Source organism: Canis lupus, chromosome 2, assembly GCF_011100685.1.
Source record: "Canis lupus familiaris isolate Mischka breed German Shepherd chromosome 2, alternate assembly UU_Cfam_GSD_1.0, whole genome shotgun sequence".
Classification (NCBI taxonomy): domain Eukaryota; kingdom Metazoa; phylum Chordata; class Mammalia; order Carnivora; family Canidae; genus Canis; species Canis lupus.
In genome coordinates, this window is record NC_049223.1 from 16,464,592 (window position 1) to 16,490,656 (window position 26,065).

General features: G+C 37.7%; 1 protein-coding gene across 4 annotated transcripts in view; it reads left to right on the forward strand.

The window, feature by feature from the left end:
* The window catches only part of LOC119870089 (homeobox protein Mohawk), a 67,075-nt gene extending 50,076 nt beyond the window's left edge, over positions 1 to 16,999 (forward strand). For 3 of the 4 annotated variants that reach the window (XM_038529950.1, XM_038529949.1, XM_038529951.1), the window contains 2 exons: positions 14,326 to 14,359; positions 14,465 to 16,999. In XM_038529950.1, the coding sequence (XP_038385878.1) occupies positions 14,326 to 14,359; positions 14,465 to 14,535 (105 nt within the window). In that variant the 3' untranslated portion in view covers positions 14,536 to 16,999. Of the gene's footprint in view, positions 1 to 2,239; positions 2,836 to 14,325; positions 14,360 to 14,464 lie in introns of those variants that run through there. The other variant, XM_038529953.1, reaches the window with a different exon arrangement.
* Positions 17,000 to 26,065: the final 9,066 nt, after the last annotated feature.

A 26,065-nucleotide genomic window follows, 5' to 3' on the forward strand; every position in this document is an offset into this window, starting at 1 on the left:
CCTGGGATCAGGATCTGGGCTGAAAGCAGATGCTTAACCAACTCAGTCACCCAGGCGCCCTCTGTACCCTTAACCTTGTTCCTCTTTAGAGATCATATAGCTCTAGTTATGTCTCAGGGCTGCTATAAAAATAACATTAAAAACAACCAAAAACTGTTTGTAAAACCTCATCACTATGTTGATGTATAATAAAACAATGCTCTGTTCTTTTTGAGGCAGCCGTGAATAAAACATTCTACTAAGAGCAGCAGAAACTAAGTTTACTTTAGTTTTTAAAAGCATATTATCCTACCCTAGAAAGAAAAAAAATCTATGTTACGTTGAATAATTAGTTTTTAATCATCCCATGTGGATTACTATCTGTCACCCTATTTTCCCAAAGGAAAGATAAAAAAATACAAGAGTTACAAAAATAAAAGGTCCCACCACCACAGCAATATACAGTTGGGCCAACATGTTTGTTTTCAAAACAGAAAACACAGATCTTATAACAGTATATTGTTACCATCACTGTTCCAATTAGAAGAAAGAGGATGATTTGATTATTCTGAAATATTCTGTAATATATTACAGCAAAAATCTTGGGTTTCTTTTTTCTCTAGTTTGTATTTGTAATGACTGTCCCTGAATTATATGTCATAGTATATTAAAAATTGTAATAACTGGGGAAAAGCAATGCAAGTAAAGTGAAATGTTTTATCTCTCCCCCAAAAAAGGCATTTTTAGTGGCATTATATTCATATTTCAGTAAAAATAGGCAATGAAAACTATCTCTGAAGCTGGAGCACCAATTTCTGAAAAATATTTTCCAACAATAGTGTTATATCTTCTATTCACATGAAGATAGAATCAAGAACTTAGTTTGTTAAATACAGCCTTGTTATTTGATCTTTGTTGGAACATTAAGAATCCATAATGATTTTTGAGAAAAACTGAAGAAATTGTACATTTGCTGCTACACTTGAGTGAAACCCAGAAATTCCTGCACCAAACACAACCACTTCTAATGCTCTGCAGCAGTGCTCACTTCGGCAGCACATATTGTGATGCTCTGCAGCAGTTTTTCTCCCCGGGCAGCCATATATTAGAGCACCTGGGGAACTCATTCAAAGGCACATTCCTGGCATCTCTATGACCTATGGAGTCACAGTCTCAGAGACGGGATCCAGGAGCCTGCCCTTTGGAGAGGTTCCCTGTGTGTATTATTCTCCTCTCTACAGCATTCAAGAAGACAGGTTAGAGGCTAGGGTGTGATAGCAGAAAGCACATATAGGGCTAGCACCTCCGTGGAACTTGGAGCAGCTCCTGTGGCTGGTGAAGGGTGACACCATTGCTTCTTCACTTCAGGAATCGTGATGCCATAGCCTTTACCATGGACCAGGAATTGTTCCAAGAGTTCAGTACTCACTACCTCATTTAACCCTCACAGCCACCCAGGGAAGTAGGGTTACTGCTGTCCCCATTCTGTAGGGAAAGACACTTAGACGCAGTGTGCATAGCTTGCCCAAGGCTGCATGCCTGGTGAGTCGGCTGTTTTCCTATGGTCCCAGGACATATCTTGTGCTTCAAAAAATTATGATACAAAAAGATGGTTTTTTGATCTATAAAATGTTTTTGTTTTCCCTTCAAACAGATCAACTTATTACTATGCAGCAATTTTTCCCATTTTTTCCCTATAAATCTCTTGTATTCTAAATTTAGGTGATAATAGTGGATTAGGATCTGTATGTTTTTGGAATTTAATAAATGTGTTTGGATGTAGATTTCTGGACGAAATTTAGAGTGGATACCTCTGGCAAGATTTAAATGGCAGAGGTGGAGGGGTGGTCGTGGTGGTGGTGGGATTTCATCGAAATGGGACATCAGAAGACCTTTAGACTAGTGCTCTTGAACCTCTAGCCACAGCCAAGGCACCAGAAGGATTTTATCTTCCTTTTAAGCCTAGTTCCTTCTTAAAATTCTCATGCCCTTCAATACCATCAGCAAAAATCTTCCCAATCTTCATTTCAAAGCCCATCCCTACTCCACTTTAGACTTTAAATGACTGTTTCTGAAATGAAAAGCAGAAAATCGCAGAACCTTTAAATGTAGAAATGTGTGAACATAGAACACTGACATGCCAAGTACAGTTTTAACATTTTAAATGTATTAACGTTGAAATGTATTTGAAAAGTAGAAGGACTAGTAATCCTGTTCATCTTGTGTCTAAAATATGTTTCTTTTCTATTAATAAATACAGCAGATGAACTGTGAGTAGAGAAGCTGTCATTTGCTACTCCTCGGAAAGATCCAAGAAGTTTGTGAACGTCATCTCTTTTATTGTGTCATTTCTGGTGTTAATGCAGTCAGACAGGTTTAACAGCAAGGTCTCCTAGTCTCTAGTGCCATTTCTGGAGATGGTAATTTGAGGAATTTGAAAAGCATGGCAAAAATGTGAGCCAATTCAAAGATACACTACAGTTCATATATCAAAGGAAAAATACTTTTTGATGGTTTCTCAGAGATATTGAAGAGCTTGAAAATACATAGATGGAAAAAAAAGAAAAAGAAAATACATGGATGGAGCCAGACTCTCCAGCCAGTTTCTAGATCATTACAAATGCATATTTTTCCATTTCTTTTTATTGAAGATAGACCTATTAATACTTCACAACCTAACACTATGCAGCTACACATTCATTTGACAAGTCAACCTTCTAGAACTGCAGTGTGGCAGCTATATCATTGATCTCGGGAAAAAGAGTTCTTGTGCTACTGAAGAACTTAGAGGATGAATATCAATGTCAACTTTGGGCCAGAATTAAGGGTTAGCTAAGAATTAGTAAGTCCATCCAGTTTTCAAAACTAGTAGCCCAACTGGCATGTAAATGGAGTGCTTTTATAAACAATTAATGCTCCTTGCAACACACAGGGAGTTATTCATGCATAGTTAGGAAGTCATTTTCTGAGACTTTGGCTGGAAACGTAGCTTTCATGGATGAAACATTTTGGGTAACATCTCCAATATTCCCCTTGTGAAAATGAAGTAACGACATCCATTAGACACTTCAAATTTGCAGCTCTTCTTTCATGTGGCTCCAGTCCTCTTTGTCTTGGCATGTTGTGATAGTTTGGCACAAAGTAGCATCATTTTGTCCTTGAAGATGATAGATTCTGCACACTTAATCCATTAATCTGAGCTGATGGACTTTGCCCAGAGTTAAAATATTTTGTTCTTACATAATGGTTTTCTTATTAAATCTCTGAACAATACTCTTTTACGGGTGACTACATTCAACCCTATATTCTAGATGTAAAAAGTAAAGTGAGAGGAGGTTAATTTTTTTTAATTTTATGAGGATTTATATAGTGCTTGGTGTAAGTGCTCAAGCTCTCTTCTGTTTTAGAAAATATTCAGTCATATGGTCCTCAAAAGAAGTTTATGAGTCTTGTGCTATTAGACCCATTATAGGTGAGAAAGCTGAAGCACAAGGAAGTCAAGCAGCTGGTCAGCTGAGATAGTAAGTAGTAGAGCAAGAGTCCAACTCCTGCTGTCTGGTTCCAGGGTCTGGGCTCCAACCACTGCACTAAACTGTCTCTGTGCCTCACACTAGACCAGCCTTGTAGTTAATAACAATGAACTAAGGACAGAAATGAGAATATTTAACATTTCCAAACCCCCTTTCTGGTCACTCACCAACAATTTCCTCCCCATAGACAGCATTCTCATTTTCAAAGTGAAGTTTCAAAGTGAAAGTCTTAGACTTTGGAAAGGTGGAACCTTTGAGATCACAGAGGAGCAATCTTGGTAGATTGGGATTACGCAGAATAATTTAGCATCAAGAATATTTAGTGAAAAAGATTGAAAGTGAAGTTAACGCATGACAGATGGGTGGTACTCTGCTTATTTGAAAAGTTCCTTTCAAATTATAAGTCCCACTTCCTTCACCTTTAGTCCTCCAGCCTAGATTGATGCGTCAGAATACCTGTGCATTTTACAATAACAAAGGTACCACTTGGAATTAACAAGGAGCCATTAGTCTCAAGTTCTTATGCTCTGCATAGCAAGGAAAGCCATCAAGGCTAGACTCCCTAACTGATAAGGAGCCAAGCAACAGTTTCACAGGTTTGCACACAGACTGCTGGGGTCTGTGCCTTCATGGGTACTGCTGGAAAAATAAAGATATTCTGTTGTTCTTAATGGAAATATAACCTACCCTGAAAGCTTTGAGATGTCAACTTACCCTACCCTGACCAGGGAGCTCTTTGCTATTGGTCCAGAAGAGAGGGATGTGGTTTCTAATTTTTATTTCCTGGCAGGAGTTAGAGGAGATGATGCATTGACAGGCAGCTGAAGGTGGGGACCCTGTGGATCCAGGACATCTGGGCATCATTAGCCATAGTGAGGGGCCAGCCCACATGAGAGGTAGCAGGAAGGAAAAGAATCTATGGCCAGATGGTGGAAGTCATGGCTGGAGGAAACACTGGCTTAATTTTTGGAAAAGATTTTTCTTCAAACTCTGAAATGACTTTGGAAGCCACTCGTTCTTTAAGGCCTCAGAATAAATAATTTAGCTAGTATATTGCAAAAGGGAAAAAATTGTAACTCTATCCATGAAGATGAGGTGGGTTTCATTTTATAATTCTCACTATTCAGAAAGCTTGCACAACTCCCTCGTCTCAAGGCTGTCGAAACTCAGTCTTCAATAACTCTTCTGCAAGCAGTGTCCTTGATACTCGCCAAGCTCAATTGCAATCTCTTCCTGTCATGCTAAAGTTTTGAAGTAGAACTCACTTCTGGTCATAGTGGATCTGGAAGAAGCAGTTCAGTCATCAACAGATACGTGTTGCAGGTTGTTGGGTATTTTTTTCCTTCCTGCTGAGGCAAACATCACTTAGAATGATTTATCATTACTCATTCAGAAGCTCTGACTACCCCAAAGAGAGGCTAACCACAAAAATTTCTTCTAAAAGTGATGTAGCCACAGCTGTCTAGGAGTTATTTAGCAGTAATTCACTCTGGGCAATAGAAGAGTGATTAGAAGGATATCACATCTATTAAAATGTCAATCTAATTAAAGCATGGGAGAGAGCTCAAGAGAGCTTAGAGTCCCTATTCTGTGATTTGGATAGACTTTTTTACTTTACAGATTAAATCATAAGCTGGAAACAAAGTCTCTTTGCATCTCTGTGGTCTATAATACTAACAAAAAGAAAAAAAAAGATTCTTAATAGATTTTTAATAGGTTGTCATTCAGTAGGGTTTCTAGTAAACAGCATGTTAAGCCTTGTCCTTGTCATGGTCTTCAAAAGTGACTTTATTTTTTTTATAATAAATGTATTTTTTATTGGTGTTCAATTTGCCAACATACAAAATAACACCCAGTGCTCATCCCGTCAAGTGCCCCCCTCAGTGCCCGTCACCCATTCACCCCCATCCCCCGCCCTCCTCCCCTTCCACCACCCCTAGTTCTTTTCCCAGAGTTAGGAGTCTTTATGTTCTGTCTCCCTTTCTGACATCTCCCACACACTTCTTCTCCCTTCCCTTATATTCCCTTTCACTATTATTTAAATTCCCCAAATGAATGAGAACATATAATGTTTGTCCTTCTCTGATTGACTTACTTCACTCAGCATAATACCCTCCAGTTCCATCCACGTTGAAGCAAATGGTGGATATTTGTCGTTTCTAATGGCTGAGTAATATTCCATTGTATACATAGACCACATCTTCTTTATCCATTCATCTTTCGATGGACACCGAGGCTCCTTCCACAGTTTGGCTATTGTGGACATTGCTGCTAGAAACATCGGGGTGCAGGTGTCCTGGCATTTCATTGCATCTGTATCTTTGGGGTAAATCCCCAACAGTGCAATTGCTGGGTCGTAGGGCAGGTCTAGTTTTAACCCTTTGAGGAACCTCCACACAGTTTTCCAGGGTGGCTGCATCATTTCACATTCCCACCCACAGTGTAAGAGGGTTCCCCTTTCTCCACATCCTCTCAAACCTTTGTGGTTTCCTGCCTTGTTAATTTTCTCCATTCTCACTGGTGTGAGGTGGTATCTCATTGTGGTTTTGATTTGTATTTCCCTGATGGCAAGTGATGTGGAACATTTTCTCATGTGCGTGTTGGCCATGTCTATGTCTTCCTCTGTGAGATTTCTGTTCATGTCTTTTGCCCATTTCATGATTGGATTGTTTGTTTCTTTGGTGTTGAGCTTAATAAGTTCTTTATAGATCTTGGAAACTAGCCCTTTATCTGATACGTCATTTGCCAATATCTTCTCCCATTCTGTAGGTTGTCTTTTAGTTTTGTTGACTGTATCCTTTGCTGTGCAAAAGCTTCTTATCTTGATGAAGTCCCAATAGTTCATTTTTGCTTTTGTTTCTTTTGCCTTTGTGGGTGTATCTTGCAAGAAGTTACTGTGGCCGAGTTCAAAAGGGGTGTTGCCTGTGTTCTCCTCTAGGATTTTGATGGAATCTTGTCTCACACTTAGATCTTTCATCCATTTTGAGTTTATCTTTGTGTATGGTGAAAGAGAGTGGTCTAGTTTCATTCTTCTGCATGTGGATGTCCAATTTTCCCAGCACCATTTATTGAAGAGACTGTCTTTCTTCCAGTGGATAGTCTTAACTGCTTTGTCGAATATTAGTTGACCATAAAGTTGAGGGTCCACTTCTGGATTCTCTATTCTGTTCCATTGATCTATGTGTCTGTTTTTGTGCCAGTACCACACTGTCTTGATGACCACAGCTTTGTAGTACAACCTGAAATCTGGCATTGTGATGCCCCCGATATGGTTTTCTTTTTTAAAATTCCCCTGGCTATTCAGGGTCTTTTCTGATTCCACACAAATCTTAAAATAATTTGCTCTAAGTCTCTGAACAAAGTCCATGGTATTTTGATAGGGATTGCATTAAACGTGTAAATTGCCCTGGGTAACATTGACATTTTCACAATATTAATTCTGCCAATCCATGAGCATGGAATATTTTTCCATCTCTTTGTGTCTTCCTCTATTTCTTTCAGAAGTGTTCTATAGTTTTTATGGTATAGATCTTTTACCTCTTTGGTTAGGTTTTTTCCTAGGTATCTTATGCTTTTGGGTGCAATTGTAAATGGGATTGACTCCTTAATTTCTTTTTCTTCAGTCTCATTGTTAGTGTATAGAAATGACTTTATCGATAGAGACCACTTGAATAATTGAATGCAGTAGTTAAAAACATGACCTTTAGTTTGGCTGACATGGCACTAAGACTCACCACCCCCAATGCCAAACTGAGTCCTTTGCGAGTTTCTGGACCCCTCTATGCTACAGTGTCATTTGAAAATAAGGGCCATGATTCTATTTTACAGGGTTATTGTAAGCATCTAACCAGATAACATTTTAGAGTTCCTGGCATCATGCCTAACATAAGAATAAGCATCCAATGAATGTTAGTTAGTAATTATTATTCTAAAGATAACCCCTTCTCATAACATTTGAGTCTCTCAATATTCAAGTTTAAACTGGATGAAGCTGGATTTTGAATTCTTTCAATCTGTTTATATTTCACAGGCAAAAAGCATTTTCACATCAGGGAAGACCAAATGGCAGATTATTATCATTTATTAACAAGGTGTAAGGCAAACGTAGAAATTTAGTGAAAAAGCAAACGTACAGCATGACCCCATTTTAAAAAACATATAAACCTGTTTGGAAAGCCATAGAACCAAATGTTATATTAGTTTTCCCTAAATTTCCTTTACTTTCTCTCTTATACTTTTTCCCAGATTTTCTGCAGTGAACCTGTATTACTTTCTTATTAGAGACATGCAGCATATGCTATTCTTCAAAGGAAAGAAGTGTAGAGTCACTGTGGAACCAATCTTTATGTATATGTGTGTGACCCCGCCTGGATCTAGTATGGGGGAGATAAAGATAGAGACTGTGGAGGTAGGAGCAGGGAGCCCCAGGGAATCGCTGTGTCCATTTAGGGTAAGCTCCTGTAGATTTAGAGCTGTTGGCTTTTTGTCACCTTCAGAGAGGTTTTCCATCTGCCTGGTTCACCAGAGTCTTATTCTTTATCTCAATTGTTCTAAGTATGTAAATAATTCCAAAAATTGATCTGGTGTCCTGGGGACTCATGGGACCTCTGAGATCAGAAACACACTGAACCATGGCTGTCTCCATTGATGGCCCCAAAACTGACACAGTGTGAGGGGATGCAGTTGTCAAGCATCTGGAGCTCTGACTCACTCCACTTTAATTTAGGGAAATACATAGTACATGATTTTTATATTATTTATTTAATTTTTTTAAAAAATTCTTTTTATTGGAGTTCAATTTGCCAACACACAGCATAACACCCAGTGCTCATCCCATCACGTGCCCCCCTCAGTGCCCGTCACCCAGTCACCCCAACTCCCGCCCACCTCCCATTCCACCACCCCTTGTTCATTTCCCAGAGTTAGGAGTCTCTCATGTTCTATCACCCTCTCTGATATTTCCCCATTCATTTTCTCTCCTTTCCCCTTCATTCCCTTTCACTATTTTTATATTCCCCAAATGAATGAGACCATATAATGTTTGTCCTTCTCTGATTGAGTTACTTCACTCAGCATAATACCCTCCAATTCCATCCACGTCGAAGCAAAAGGTGGATATTTGTCGTTTCTAATGGCTGAGTAATATTCCATACATAGACCACATCTTCTTTATCCATTCATCTTTCGATGGACACCGAGGCTCCTTCCACAGTTTGGCTATTGTGGACATTGCTGCTAGAAACATCGGGGTGCAGGTGTCCCGGGGTTTCACTGCATCTGTATCTTTGGGGTAAATCCCCAACAGTGCAATTGCTGGGTCATAGGGCAGGTCTAGTTTTAACTCTTTGAGGAACCTCCACACAGTTTTCCAGGGTGGCTGCATCATTTCACATTCCCACCCACAGTGTAAGAGGGTTCCCCTTTCTCCACATCCTCTCAAACCTTTGTGGTTTCCTGCCTTGTTAATTTTCCCCATTCTCACTGGTGGGAGGTGGTATCTCATTGTGGTTTCGATTTGTATTTCCCTGATGGCAAGTGATGCAGGGCATTTTCTCATGTGCATGTTGGCCATGTCTATGTCTTCCTCTGTGAGATTTCTGTTCATGTCTTTTGCCCATTTCATGATTGGATTGTTCGTTTCTTTGGTGTTGAGTTTAATAAGTTCTTTATAGATCTTGGAAACTAGCCCTTTATCTGATACGTCATTTACAAATATCTTCTCCCATTCTGTAGGTTGTCTTTTAGTTTTGTTGACTGTATCCTTTGCTGTGCAGAAGCTTCTTATCTTGATGAAGTCCCAATAGTTCATTTTTGGTTTTGTTTCTCTTGCCTTCGTGGATGCATCTTGAAAGAAGTTGCTATGGCCGAGTTCAAAAAGGATGCTGCCTGTGTTCTCCTCTAGGATTTTGATGGAATCTTGTCTCACATTTAGATCTTTCATTCATTTTGAGTGTATCTTTGTGTGTGGTGTAAGAAAGTGGTCTAGTTTCATTCTTCTGCATGTGGATGTCCAACTTTCTCACCACCATTTATTGAAGAGACTGTCTTTCTTCCAGTGGATAGTCTTTCCTGCTTTGCCGACTATTATTTGAGCATAGAGTTGAGGGCCCACTTCTGGATTCTCCATTCTGTTTCCATTGATCTATGTGTCTGTTTTTGTGCCAGTACCACACTGTCTTGATGACCAGAGCTTTGTAGTACAACCTGAAATCTGGCATTGTGATGCCCCCAGCTATGGTTTTATTTTTTAATATTCCTCTGGCAATCTGGCAATTCGGGGTCTTTTCTGATTTCACACAAATCTTAGGATGATTTGTTCCAACAATCCTCATTCTCTTTATTTACATTTCAGTGGTATGAGTTACTACTCCACATTTGTGGAATATTTTTCAGCGATCCTAACTTTAGGGTAAGTTAGTTAAATTTTTAAAAATCTCAGAGAAAGGGCAGCCCGGGTGGCTCAGCGGTTTAGCGCCGCCTTCAGCCCAGGATCTGATCCTGGAGTCCCGGGATCGAGTCCCACATCAGGCTCCCTGAATAGAGCCTGCTTCTCCCTCTGCCTGTGTCTCTGCCTCTCTCTCTCTCTCTCTCTCTCTCTCTCTCATGAATAAATAAATAAAATATTAAAAAAAAATCTCAGAGAAACTGCTTTGGCCATATTTTGCCTCTTTTTATGACTATAACTCTTACTTCAGGAATATGTATCAGAACTAATACATTTCTAAATTGCATTTATCGATGTCGAGCGGACCCTTTGCCCACAGAGCTTGGTGCTTACACATCTCGAGTTGCAATAGAAGGGGTTTTTAGTATAACTGTTTCTCAACATAACTTTATAAGGAAACACATGTCCAAACTGAGGATAGCCCCACTTTAAGTTTCAACATGGTTTGGGTTTTACGGCATCCAAGATTTTCCTAACTACACACCTCTTTTTTTTTTCTTTCCTTTTCTTTTTTGGTCTTAAAACTCGCTCTTTTGGCTGGTTCAGTAAGTTGTTCCTGCCAACCAGTTGCTTTTATGGTAATTGACAGCGTAGCTGATTTTTGGAACCTTAGAATCTAAAAAGGCATTTTAGCCCAGACTTTGGAGAGACCGAGCCAAGCTACTAGCAGAGTGAGAGATACAGCTGAGCTGAATGTAGGGCAGTCAGAACCCTAAGTCTGTGCATGTTAATTAACAGCAATGAAACGTCTGCTCTAGCTCAGACTTAACATTTATCTCTTTTCAGCAGCATTCAGAATCCTTCCTTCTCCTGTCATATTGTTACTGAATGCCACTTCTGGAGAGGAGCCAGTGAGACCACTTATCTGGAGTGGGCAGAGTGGCATGAGCCCCGAGTGGTGTAGTGGTCTGTTGACCCACCACACCCATCTATTGGCTGAAAAAACACAAAATATTTGAACCAGTTAAGAGCCAGCAAGTTTACACTTCAAAATAAAAGAGCATAAGAAAAAAAATCTTCATCTTTAATACAATTATTTAATATAATAAGGAGATTGTAAATTTTCTGAGTTCCCCTCAAATAAGTTCTCTAAAATACCTGAGGTATTTCCCCAGATTTCATCTCAGCATTAAGGAGTAGAAAAACTCTTCCCAAACCACCAGATCTTTATTGTCCTTTGCTTTCCTGCAAAAGCACAAATATTTCAGATTAAAAGGACCCGTATTTGCTATCTTCCTTCTGCTAGGTCTTCTGGGAACTAGAACACACTACTCTGCAGGAGGTGGCTCTTGGATGCATAATATCCTAGTGACACCAGGCAACCTACCAATTACACAACAGGAAAAGCATGCCCTTCTAACACCAGTTTATGTTTTGTACCAAAAGTACCCTGGACACAGAAACTCTGCCCCTCACTCCCCACCCTAAATAGTAGTAGTCACCTCTTTCTTGTTGGTTTGAAATGTTTGACATTGAGCTTTGTTACATTGTTTTCCCATTTCTATTGATAGAGAAGTAAAATGTCTCTTCTATTCATTACATTTTATGAATCTTCTGTTGCTGGGAAAAAAGAACCTGAATCCATACCTAATGACATTGAACGTACTAATCAGCTTTAGAAATAAAATGCAGGATGCCGTCTTTTGAATACTGCTGAACACATTGTTGAAATTCATGAAATTTGTGAAACTAATTAAGAATACCCAAATAGAGATTGGAATCTATGTTTTACACTTCAAAGGTATTTTTCATAGGCACCACATTGTAAAATACATACACCCGAAGAGTAAGTAGAATTTTATAATTTCACAGTTGGCTGTAGGAGACTTGTTTCTTAGTGGAATGAGCTCAGGGAACCAGCCACAGAGAGTGCTAGCAGCATCCAGTAGTTGATGGGGCCGCAGGACATAGAAGTTCACTCTTCCTCTTAAATAGAAGCTCTCCATGGACCTTAACAGTGAATTACATGTTGTCCTTTTGCATGCAGGCTCCATTCATTTATGGCATTTCTGGGTTCTGTAACCCATTACCTATTAGATAGCCACAGGCTTCCTCCTTGTCTGTGTGGTAATCACTCTCAGGTTGACCATCCAGGTAGGAAATCTGACTCTGGTCCCCTTTGAATATGTGAGGCTGCTTTGTTTGCAAGCCAGAGCATCAGTTACATGGTCTTTTCTAAATTATGTTTTGTTATTTCCCTAATGTTATTTAAGCTTCATGGAACTTATTCTGCTTTTGCCAAGTCTTTCCATTGAATAAATATCTCCGTAACCTATTGCTTCACTTTGGCAACAGAATTGTTGCAATTTGTGGGCAAAATTGTGCAAAGGCTTAACTCTTCTTATCCCTCTGTAAAATATCCAGTTTTGCTGGCTTTCCTCCTCCTAAACAAAGGCCTTGACTTGGTCTCTGTTTTGGTAGTGCCTTGTCCCTGCCATTCCTGAGTAAAGATTTACAGATAATAGTTGAAACAAAGAATGACTTAACAGGACGGAAGAGACACTACAGAGTCACTAATACTAAATAAGCTAAGACACAAAGTGCTTAGAATAGTGTCTGGCACATAGGAAGTGATCTGTAAGCTAGGATTATTGGAGTTTTGTGAATTGAAAATTGTTGTTCTCTTCCTCCAATTACAATAAGGAGTTTTATAATTCCAAAAAAATAAAAAAGCAGCAGAAGTGTAGCTAACCATCCAGGCCAACCTAGTAAGGACCAGAAGATCCAGAGGATGGCCATCCAGCTCAACAGATTGAGCTCTTTCCCCAAAGGATCCCTGAGTGTAAGGAGAGCAAAGAAAGGGACTACTAATGCTTGTTGTTCTGTTTAGGGCCAGACACATAGCATCTCATTTATTCCTTGTAACAACCTTGTCATGTGTGCACTAAGGTTTTTTGTTTTGTTTGCTTGCCTTCTTTTCCTTCCTAGAGCACACAGGAGTTTAGCTGCCTCACCAGCATAGACATATAGTCATTTTCTCTTAACCATATCTTCCTTGGAAAATTTTACCCTGGTCACACTGTATTATGATCATGTTGATGATCTTATTCCCAACTCCCATGACTATCTTAGAGCCCAGAACTGGAAAATTATGCTGGCCTAATAACTAGCCATGAGCATTAAAGAAGGGTGGGGGGGAATTGCCTAACTAGCCATGAGCATTAAAGAAGGGTGGCGGGGGGGAATTGCCTTCAAAATTATTGGGTTGGGGGAAGTAAAACAAAGGGAGAGGATGGAGGGCAGGAAAAGATAGCTTTCCAAAAAAGCCATAGAACTGGAAAAAGGCTTTGAGCAAACATTGTGTTTTTCAAGTTTCTTGTGTGGGATAAAATCCCTCATTCTGTAACTACTTGATAATATTTATTGTTGTTTTGCTGATGGTGGTGGTGATGGTGATGAGAGTGGTGGTAGTAGTGACTTAACCTAGTTTCGGAATCTCATAAGCTGATGGGGAGTCCCAACCTTGCTTCTTTGTCCTCACTTCTTGTGACATGCTAGCAGACCCTCCACACATCTTTCCCTCCAGCATGTCTATTTTTGTGTTCCCATACCGTATTCTTTTAGCTTAAGAGCTACCAAGGGAAGCTTTAATCAAGATCAGTAGCCCATTTCATCTTTCTTGATATTGATGTTTGCATTGGTAGATATTGGTGCCTGAAAGAGGGAGGAAATCTACACCACAATAGAGGGTGCATAAGCAAAGCTCACACCCAAATGCTTATTTCCTGCAACATGAGGAATGAGGGATTCCCTTGCAGCTAGAAGACTGGTACCTGCTTATTCTAATATGCCAGAAGTCCTGTGCTGCTGTATTGAATCTGTCAGTCATTTGCCAGCTAGCCAGAAAGAACTGCTTGCCAGTCCTTTTTCTGAGATGAAGATTGGATTCCTATGAAATCATAGAATACTGAACCAGAGGTGCCCTGAAGATCTTCTAGGAACTCCCTTATTTTATAGTCAAGAAAACCGCATCCCAGACTTTGTGGGAGCATCGTAGCCTGTCCAAAGAGACACAGCAGGTGAGTCGGGGAGTGAGGCCAGAACCTGGCTGCAAGAAGAGTTAGCATTCCTGTCCCTATACTGGTTGCCTCCTCACCAAAAGGCCCAATTTCTCAGAAGAAATCAACATCAAATTTTTGTAAATTTATGGAAGCTATTTTGTATTTTTCTTACCTGTTCTCATCTTATTCCTGCTTCTTTGCAGAGAGATTTCTTTTGTATCTTAATTTAAACAACTTTATGTTTGAAAATAATTAACTTATTTTCAACTATATTTCCTGATGAATTACTTACTATTCCTGGTAATTAGTGATGCAACTCTGGAGATTAAAAAAGAAAGAAAAATAATTGAATTTTTGCTTGTCTTTACAGATGCCCTGGAAAATGGATCCAATAAGGGTGATAGGTAAGAAATATGTTTTTATCTGCCATTTGTGCTTTTCACTGATGGCATTTTCTGTGTACACTGCAGTGAGTTTGATCATTTTCTTTCTTTTTTGCTTAAATCCAGTGCAGCCAACAGGAAGGGACCAAGCAAGGATGACACATATTGGAAGGAGATTAATGCAGCTATGGCCTTAACAAATCTTGCACAGGGCAAAGACACACTACAGGGAACTACCAGCTGCATCATCCAGAAGTCGTCACATATAGCAGAAGTAAAAACGGTCAAAGTGCCACTGGTTCAGCAGTTTTAAGAGTTTATTGCTTTTCAAACCAATTGCCATTCTTCACGTCAGTGTTTTCCCATAAATCCTCATCTTAAGAGCTGAAGCAGAAATGAAAATGACTCCCTTTTAAACCTCTTCTTATTTTTAATTATCCTAAATACATCATTTAGTTGCTTCTATAAAAGACATATAAATTATAAAAACCTCACTTTAATCAAAAATAGTAACTTATTTTATGTTACTAAAACTATGCATCAAGTGTCTGCATTGCCATTACAGTAAGTGCCTTGCTTCCCAAATATCAGCAACAACGTGGGCAGAGCAGAGCAGCTATGCCTCAAATGACAGCGCCACAAAGCTTGTTAGTCTGTGTGTGTCACTCCAGATGGGCCTAACCATTCAGGACTGAAACCACAATCACTGAAAGCCCTCACAACGTATTCAGTAACTCACATGTTAAAACTTGGAAATCTATTCAGCCCAAATGAAACATTCCTCTAAAAAAAGCTTTCGCAGCATTTAAAATTGTTCAGCATGCTTTTCAGAGTGACAGTGAGAATTTCATGCATGTATCTTGCCTGCCTATCTGACACACTACAAAGTTCCAAAATGAAAGGAGCGGTGATCATATAATATGTACACTTAAGAAGAATCCCAGTAAATACATTGTGATCTGAAAAACTTTTTCCAAGCATTGCTGGAAAATACCACAATGCCCTTTAAAATTAATTTGGATTTTCTTTTTCTTAAGTTTTGCTGAAGTTTTTTAAAATTTTATTATATAAATTACTCAGAATTTTCCCGTGTAGAACTAAACCTATAGTTTAGTTTTAACACGTAATCCTGTTTGCATTAGAGGTCAGTGCTTTTTGTGATGGAAACTTTTTCATATGGAATGGCTAAAAAACCTTTTAGCTGGTTGATTTCGAATTATAATTGCTGATGCACAATTTGTATTGCAATGAGAACAAGACAATGAAAGAAATGTATCTCTATGTGAATATACACATACCCACATAAAATTGGTTTTTAAATTTAAAACATATGGAAAACAAAACATTGACAGTCTTTGAATTTTGCCAAGTAGGATGTTAAAGTAGTAAAAATTAAGTGAAATCGTGCATTAAAAGAAAGAACATTTTGTTTCTAAATTAGACTATCATTGACAGAGAGTAATCAATATCAAGAAAGAAGAATATAGTTTTCAATCAAACAATAATATTCTAATCAGCTTGGGGAAAAAGACTTGAAACTTGAATAAATAGTAGAAATGCCAAATATAACAGAGTATATGTGCTACAGAGAAGTAAAAAGGGTTTGACTCTTTTATGGTGGGATGTTTTTTCTGGGTATGTAATGTATTTTGTAATTTTTTTTTAACTGGAAAGCTTTTTTGTGAGTGTGAATGAGAGCCAGTAGTGCAGCCATGTGGTGATATTTTTCTTTATTCTGCAAAACGCTTTTAAAACCAAAGGCTGCTCTAGTTGATATATGGACAATATCAATCTTGATATAAATTGTAGGACACTTTTTCATGTAACATAGCATTTGGGGATTGGGTTTATTTAGTGTAATGAAGATAATTTGATATAAAAATATTTTGTATATATATATTTTTACTTTGTTTTCTAAATTGCTGTTTGCAGTAACAGTAAGTGCAAAGCAAGATATGTTAAGTTATGACTGTATGATCAGATGAAGTATGAGTTCTTTCGGTTTACAACCTTAAATAGTTACAGATCCATGATAAAAACTTTGGAATCTTTATAAATTAATTTTGTCAAAATGTGGTCATGTTAAAGAAAACTAAGGACAAGTACTTCACTCTTTTTCATACTATTATAAGTTATTCTGGTATTAAATATTTTAATACAATTGATTTTTGTTTTGACATATTTCAGTTAGATGAATGGATGCTGGTTGTTTTTTATTTGAATGAGTCATAATTCATTTTTGCCATTTTTTAAAAAAGAATCAGCAAATTTGTTCTGTGTTATAAACTATGGATGACAAGTCAATATAGGAGAGCTTTCACATGATTTTTTTAAATACCAAAGCTTGGAATCTGGCCTATAAACACATCAAGAAGATTTTGTAATTAACACATCCTTGGCAATATCTCCAATTGCAATTACTTTTAATTTATTTTTTCTTTTGCTGCTTTAACATTTTCTGGAAATTAAAGTCCCTCCATCCTTTAAAAGAATCTTGAACAATGCTGAGCCAGCAGCTAAGAATCTAACTCATAATTTATGTTGTAGAGAAATAGAATTACCTCTATTCTTTGTTTTGCCATATGTAATCATTTTAATAAAATTAATAACTGCCAGGAGTTCTTGACAGATTGAAAATAAAAGTTAATTTCTAGACCTCAATGATCATATGAATTTTGTTTTCCTTTGAGAGTTGACCAGGTGGAGAAAGAAGTAGAACAGAAGGGTTCATTATATGCTATAAGTCTCTTTAGGTTGGTAAGGGATATGATATGGGAGCACTGCATTTATATTAGGTTTGTTTTTCATCACCTTAGACCACCAGCCCACCTTTTAAGAGCTGAGGAAAAGAGAGTATGATGCTAACTGTTAAAATGCATAACTTAAAAATGAACATTTACACTAAATACCTTCTTTCAGTTGCTAATACAATAAGTTTTATTACCGTGTGCTATGTCCTGGAGAGGATCTTAGCTTTGAAGCTATATGGATCTATGTTTGAATCTTAGCTCTGCCACTCACTACATAAGATCCAAACTCAGTCCCTCTGGACTTGGCTTTCTTCATCTGCAAAGTAAGAGGAATGAGTCATACCTTGTAGATATGCTACAAGGTTTAGAGATCACATACAACATATAAAGTGCCTACCACAATGTCTAGCAATTAATAGATGCTTAAATGGAAGGTATTATCACATAATTATAGTTCCTCTATATAGGGTTTGTGTACAAGAAAATAGAAATACGGAGAGTTTAATGAAGAACCTTGTGGAAAGGAAAGGTGTCTGACATGAAAGACTGCTGTGGAGTAGTAATAGTTGGAATCAGAACTGGAGAGATCTTCAGGAAAGATCTTTTTGTTATCATTACCTTGGACTTCCCAGAGAAAAGAATGAAGTAGAACAAAGGCAGGAAAGAACAGATATGCCAATAGAAAACATAGAATGTGCAAGAGCTTCCTTCATCCATATCGACCAGAATTGCCTTTTCCTCTATTCGTCCTGCTTGATTCTGTTCAAGACGACTAAGAATTCATGCTGCTGTCTGTATCCCTGCCTGCTCCAAGTAGCAATGTTTAACAAACATGGCAACAGCCATGGTCTGCTTTTAAACTCATCCAGCTCAACAGCATAACATCATGCAAATAAACACAGAGAGTAAGCAAGCCACCCAGACTCTTCTTGTCTGGGGCAGCTTAGGTCGGCCATGCCTTGGAAAGCAGTATGGGATGGTGGTAAGCACTTGGACTGGCATAACCTGGCTTTGCCTCTCCACTGCTTAGTGACTTTGGGGAATAAGCATAAGCCTTGTGTACTGTTTGCATCTATAAAATTTGATCTATGAAAGTTACCTACTCCAAAGTTGTGTTGTGAGGATTAAATAAGGCAGTGAATATAAAAGTACTTTGCAAACTGCATATTCTGTACAAATGTTAATGATTATTAATGTGTTCCAGATGACTCTGAAAGACCTAATAGCCCATAATTTTTGGCAATATAAACTGTGGTTTCCATGAAGCATAATAGGACCCCCCCAGATTTTGTCAAGTTCATATTGTATTTACCATCTTCCAGCCTTCTTGAGCAGAGCTTTCTGGTCTTCTACTTCTTTGTAACAATAATGATCAGAATTAGGCGAATGATTGTCACACTGCATGGACAGAATCTTGACTTCACTACTTACTAGATTAGAGATACATCTTACAGATGGACTAAAAATTTGGTTTGAGAAGTGTATGTATTGCCCATAATAAATTATTCTCTTAAGGTGAGAAAAGCCAAAGTCTGAGTTTGGACAAACAAGCTGGTGTGATTTTTACATCTTTACATGGATGAATCCATGGAAATTTATGTAAAGTTTGTCTCAGTAAGTCTTCTGAAACAAATTTCAGCCCAAAACCAGTTTCAGGAAATTTGATCTGCAGTTAGTCTAATCTGACTTGTATTCATGACTTTTAAACAAAATTTGAAAATCTTAATTCATGTTTTGAAAAAGTATAAACAGAACTTATGCTAGTCATAGAAACATTTAAGCAGTTTAGGAGGCCATAAGATTAAAAAAAAAAAAAAAACCCATACCCTATCTCTCAGTGATCCCAATTCCACATCCCAAAGATAACCATGGTTAACAATCTCATGTGTGTATTTCCAGAAACTCTATGTATATACAAACTTGTACTTTTTCATCTAGCACTTCTTACTATATTCATACTATTCTGTAATATTTTTTCCATTCCACCATGAGTATATATATATGTGTGTGTGTGTGTCTGTGTAGATTTGATTATTTAAATGAATGCCTAGGGTTTTATTTTGGATCTTTTATAATTTATTTAGCAAATACCTCCTTGGTGGACTTTTGGATTATTTCCAATTTTTAGTTATTATAAACTAGTGCTATTCAAAGTGCTGCTTTGAGATAAGGAGCTTAACACCAAAATACTGCAAGAAAAACTTCTATGAAAAGAATTGTCACCTGAACTCACAGTGTTCCTGATTGATTTATATTCTGACCCTTTATCTCCCCACAGACTAGTAACAATTGGTGAATTGAATTGCCATTGTCATACAGGCCCTATTTCAACATCACTGATATAAATACTGATGCAGTGAACATTCCTGAGCATGTCTGTCTTCAGTCACTTATACATCTATGGAATACCTGGAAGTGGAGTTAATGGGTCAAATGATACATAAATGTTTTAATGGATGCTACCAAATTACCAAGTAAAAGGTCTACCGGGTTACACTTTCAACAGTAGAATGTATCTGTTTTTCTTCAACTTGTTCAAAACACTGAGTGTATTAACTTTTTCAATACTAAACAATGTGGTAGGCAAAAGTGATATTTTGTCATTGTTTTAACTGGTATTTTTTCAAGATGACTGGCACACATAAGCTTCTTGGCCATTGATATTTGTTTTCAATGAACTGCTTGCTCATATCTTTCTTTTTTCTTTCTTTCTTTTTCCTTCTTTTCTTCCTTCCATACATTTGTTAGTGATGTGTGCATTATTTGCATATTTTAAAGTTCAATCTGTTTTTAATATATGCTATAAATGGGTAGTCCCCGTGGCTCAGCAGTTTAGCGCCACCTTCAGCCCAGGGCGTGATCCTGAAGACCTGGGATGGAGTGCCGCGTCAGGCTCCCCCTGCTTCTCCGTCTGCCTGTGTCTCTGCCTCTCTCTCTCTCTTTCTCAAAAATAAATAATAAACAAAAAAATCTAAAATATATATATATGCTATAAATATTTTCAAGGACTGTTTTATATATAATTTTACTTCACTTACAATATTTTTAAATTCAGAAGCTTAAATATATTCTGTACATATACAAAGAATGTATAGGAGTGCTTATATTTGTAGTATAGTAGTTCAGAATCCAAACTCTGGAGTTAGACTGCTGAATCATATCTCTCCTGTTTATTACTTCTACAGTCTTGGACAAGACATTTAACCTATCTAGTCTCAGTTTCCTTATCTGTAAAATATGGATTATAATAATTACTGGGTACTATTGTGAGGATTAAATTAGTTATTTATTATATATGAAGCATTTGTCATTATAGTACCTTATACTTAGTGCCAAGACTAAAAAAAAAAAAAAAAATCCACCCATCTTTTCTGCTGTTAGTATTATGGTTTATTTTTGTGTTGTATGTTGAAAACCATTGGAAATTTATTCTGGCATAAAAAATGAGCTTGGCACTCCCCTCCCCCCAAATGAAATCTTTATGTATAAACCTAACAAAATATGTACAAGATGCATATGAGGAAAATGAAACAACTCTGATTAATGAAATTAAAGAACTAAGTAAATGGAGGGTTAATCCATGTTCATGATGAAAAGACTCAATACTGCCCTGATGTCAGTTCTTCCCAACTTGGTCTATAGATTCAATGCAATCCCACTCAAAATCACAGCAAGTTACTTAGTGGATATCAACAAACTGATTCTGAAGTTTGTACGGAGACACAAAAGACCCAGAATAGCCAATATAACATTGAAGAACAACAAGGTTCAAGGACTGACATTATCCAATTTCAACACCTACTACAGTAATCAAGGCAGCATAGTATTAGTGAAAGAATATACAAATTCAACAATGAAACAGAATACTGAGCCCAGAAATGGGCCCACACAAATATAGTCAACTGATATTTAACAAAGTAGCAAAGGCAATACAATGCAGAAAAGACAAAATGGTGAGATTCAAGAAAAACTAATGAAAGAAAACTATTGAAAGAAAAGATACAATTTAAAAAATGGTGCTGGAACAACTAGACACCCACATTCAAAAAAAAAAAAAAAAGAATCCAGACACAGACTTCACATCTTTCACAAAAGTTAATTCAAAACGGACCACAGACCTAAATATAAAATGCAAAACTATAAAATTCCTAGGAGATAACATGGGAGAAAATCTAGATGACCTTGGAAATGACAATGACATCTTAGATACAACACCAAAGGCACAATACATGAAACAAAAGGTAAACTGTACTTCATTAAAATTAAAAAACTTCTGAAACACAATGCCAAGAGAATGAGAAGACAAACCACAGACTGGAAGAAAATATTTGCAAAAGACACATCTAAAAAATGACTATTATCCAAAGTATACAAGGAACTCTTAAAACTTAACAATAAGAAAACCTGATCTGTTTTTAAATGGGCCAAAGACCTACACAGACAACTCATCAAAGAAGATACCCACATGGCAAATAAACATGGGGAAAGATTCTCCACATCACAAGTCATTAGGAAGATCAGATTAAAACAGTAATAGATACCACTATACACCTATTTGAATGGCTGAAGTCATTCTAATTGATGCTGACCACATCAAATGCTGGCAGGAATGTGGAGCAACAGGACGTCTCATTTATTGCTGGTAGAAATGCAAAATGATAACAGCCACTTTGGAAGATAGTTTGACAGTTTTTTTTTTTAAGATTTTATTTGTTTATTCATGAGAGACACAGAGCAAGAGAGACAGAGGCAGAGACACAGGCAGAGGGAGAAGCAGGCTCCATACAGAGAGCCTGACATGGGACTTGATCCCAGGTCTCCAGGATCACAACCTGGGCCAAAGGCAGCGCTAAACTGCTGAGCCACCTGGGCTGCCCCAGTTTGATAGTTTCTCATAAAACTAAGCATACTGTGTGAACCAGTAATCTTGCTCCTTGTTATTTACCTAAAGGATTTGAAAACTTATGTCCACAAAAAACTTGCACACAAAGGAAATCTTTTTTCATAGTTGTCCAAACTTGGAAGCAACCAAAATATTCTTCAGTACATGAATGGATAAATAACTTGTGGTACAACCAGACAGTGAAATATCATTCAGTGCTAAAAAGAAATGAGCTATCAAGACATGAAAAGACATGGAGGAAGGGATCCCTGGGTGGCTCAGTGGTTTAGCGCTTGCCTTTGACCCAGGGCATGATCCTGGAGTTCTGGGATCGAGTCCCACGTCGGGCTCCCTGCATGGAGCCTGCTTCTCCCTCTGCCTGTGTCTCTGCCTCTCTCTCTCTCTCTCTCTCTCTCTCTCTTTCTGTCTCTCTGTCTCTTATGAATAAATAAATAAAATCTTAAAAAAAAAAGACATTGAGGAAACTTAAATGCCTATTACTAAGTGAAAAAAGCCAATCTGAAGGCTATATACTACTGCATGATTCTGGCCATACGATATTCTAGAATAGACAAAACTATGGAGACAGCAAAAAGATCAATGATTTTCAGGAGTTGGGGTTAAAGAGGGATGAATAGGCAGTGCACAGAAGAGTTTTAGAGCAGTTAATATACTCTGTGGGGCACGGTAAGGATGGACACATGTCATTGCACATTTGTCCAACCCACAGAATGTACAACACCAAGAAAGAACTGTAATCTAAGCTATGGACTTTGGGTGTAATGATGTGTCAATGTAGGTTCATCAGTTGTAACAAATGTACCACTCTGGTGGAGGATGTTGAACATGAGGGAGGATATACATGTGTAGGGACATGTGGTGTATGGGAAATCTCTGTACCTTCCCCTCAATTTTGTTGTGAACTTAAAACTACACTAAAACTTAAAGTCTGGGCAGCCCTGGTAGCGCAGCGGTTTAGCGCCGCCTGCAGCCTGGGGTGTGATCCTGGAGACCCGGGACTGAGTCCCACATCAGGCTTCCTGTATGAAGCCTGCTTCTACCTCTGCCTATGTCTCTGCCTGTGTCTCTGCCTCTCTCTCTCTCTCTCTTTGTGTCTCTATGAATAAATAAACAAAATCTTTAAAAAATAATAAAAAATAAATAAAAAGTTAAAGTCTGGGGATCCCTGAGTGGCTCAGTGGTTTAGCGCCTGCCTTCGGCCTAAGGTGTAATCCTGGAGTCTCCGGATCGAGTCCCACATCGGGCTCCCTGCATGGAGCCTGCTTCTCCCTCTGCCTGTGTCTCTGCCTCTCTCTCTCCCTGTCTCTCATGAATAAATAAAAAATCTTAAAAAAAAAAAAAAGTTAAAGTCTAAATTTAAAAAATTAATTTTAAAAAGTGAACTAGTTATCTGGCTCTTCACTGAATACCCCCACCTTCATCCCTCAAAAGGAAACATAGCTGGTGTCTCAAAATTATTTGCTAGATAATCCACTACTCTAAATGGTTGCTTTTGAACTCTTTATTCAGTTTCTTACTGTGGTAATGAGTATAGAGTCCTTCATTTCTATTATTCCTTCCCATAATTTTACTGGCTCTTTCTTCATCTTAATGTTTAAAGATACCTGACAAATTATTTTACCAGATCCCCATTCCCCCCCTCCAAAATGATGTGGGCATTTGTGGATTGCATGAATATATAGGTCAATAGACACTTGCAATATTGAGCTTTATTGTCCAATTTTCTTCTTTCATTTGATCCTCAACAGTTTTATTTTCCTTCATGTATCTTAATTTTTATTCACTGGTAGTTATTTTTGTACTACATTGTGAATGGAGTCATAGAGTTCTACTCTTGTTTCTGTCTTCTTTTGCTCAATATTGGATTATTGAGATTCATCCATCTCATTGAATACAACAATTCACCCTTTTTATTGCTATATATTGTTGCATCATTATATGAATCATTATCATTTTACAAATATACCATAAATTAGTAATACACCCCACTCTTGACATTTGGATTGTTTTCCATTTGGGGAGCTATGACAAATAATCCTTATAAACATATTCTTATACATTTCTTTTGGCAAATCTTTGTATTTCTGCTAGGTAGAAGTAGACTTACTGAGTTATATTATAGTTGTAGTGGATATTATCAAACAATTTTCCATAATAGTGATACCAGTTTATATCTCCACAAGCAGGATCTGAGGTACCTACTTGATCTACAAACTTGCCAGCTTTTTATTTTATTTTTATTTTTTATATATATTTTATTTAAATGCAATTAACGTATAGTGTATTATCAGTTCCAGGGGTAGAGTTTAGTAATTCACCAGTGGCATTTAACAGCCAGTGCTCATTACATCAAGTGCCCTCCTTAATGCACATCACCCAGTTATCCCATCCCTCCACTCAGGTCTCCTCCACAATCCTCAGTTGCTCCAGTTGATTAAGAGTCTCTTATGGTTTGTCTTTCTGATTTCATCTCATTTAATTTTTCCTTACCTTTCCCTATGATCATCTGCTTTGTTTCTTAAGTTCTACATATGGGTGAAATCATATCATTCTTTCTCTGATTGACTTATTTCACTTAGTATAATACCCTCTAGTTCCATCCACATCATTGCAAATGGCAAGATTTCATTCTTTTTGATGGCTGAATAATATTCTATTATATATATATATATATATATATATATATATATATATATATATCACCTCTTCTTTATCCATTCATCTGTTTATAGACATCTGTGCTCTTTCCATAGTCTGGCTATTGTGGACACTGCTGCTATAAAAACTGGGGTGCAGGTGCCCCTTTGAATCATTCAGCAAACTTGACAGTCTTTAATGTTTTAGACATTATAGCAGATTTGAAGAGGCATCTCACTGTGGTTCTAATTTGTGTTTTTAACATTAAAACAAAAAATATTAAATATATATATTATTTAATATGAATACTATTTAATATCAAATTTAATTAATATGTAATTGTGGTTTTGGTATGTATGGACTATTTATATATTGTGGAGTGCCTGTTCAACTTTTTTGCCCATTGTGATATTGGGTTGTCTGTTCTTTTCTTCTTGATTTCAAAGTATTTCTTAGTACATTCTGGATATGAATCCTTTATCAGATGTATATATGTTTGTGCTTGTGTGTATGTGTGTATGTGTACACACATACGTGCAGCAGGTATCTTGTAAATATCTTGTAAAATATTATGCTCGAATCTCCTTAAATGCATTTGTTTGTCTGCTTATTTATTATCCAGTTGTAATAGTTCTCCTCCATCCATCATTTCAGTAGAAACTGCCTGTGCCGTTTATTGTGTTTGTTATTCTTTCTCTGGTTACTCAATCACCATTTTCATTGTGTGCTCAAGATTTTCTTCAGCATGAAACCCAAATTCATTGTAAGCAGTGGAAACTTATGAGTAGGGGGTGGAGCAGACATCTTCAGCCTTTGTGATCAGGAAGTAGACCAGCTGGCAAGCTGCAATCCCCTGTTAAGGCACCTAGAGTCATCCCTTCTGCTCTCCAGGCTGCAGAACTGCAAAAAGTAGGAAGACTTTGGCTAATTGCTTAGCAATCCCGCAGTGCACTGAAGGTCAGGTCCTCCCCCTGGCTAAGCTGCCTTCTTCTCAGAGAACTGTTTTCACAGTAGGCTTTCTCTAAGAACTTAGAGCTCCATGCTCACCTTGAGGCTCTTCTCTATAGTTTTTCATGTTCTGGTCTGGACAAGAACTCCTCCTTCTTTTTCTCCTCTCCTTCCTACTTTTTCTTGATTTTCTTCTCTTCCTCTCCTCTTTGCATTCCCCCTCTGTCTCTCACTCTTTCTCTCTCTCTTTCCTCTTAACTCTACAGGTGCTGCCTGATAAGAGTAGTTTCCTGAGGCATTGAATAGGAACTGGGAATGAGGCACTCAGATGGGGGCAGCTGAGGATGCACATGCAGGCTCCCATTTCCCCATCTTTATTTCTCAGGCTACACACTTTAAGTACTATCTGCTGAATCCTCCATATGAAAGATGAAGTCACTAAAATTCTTATACTTCCTTTCATTCTCCATGCCATTAAACGAATTTCCT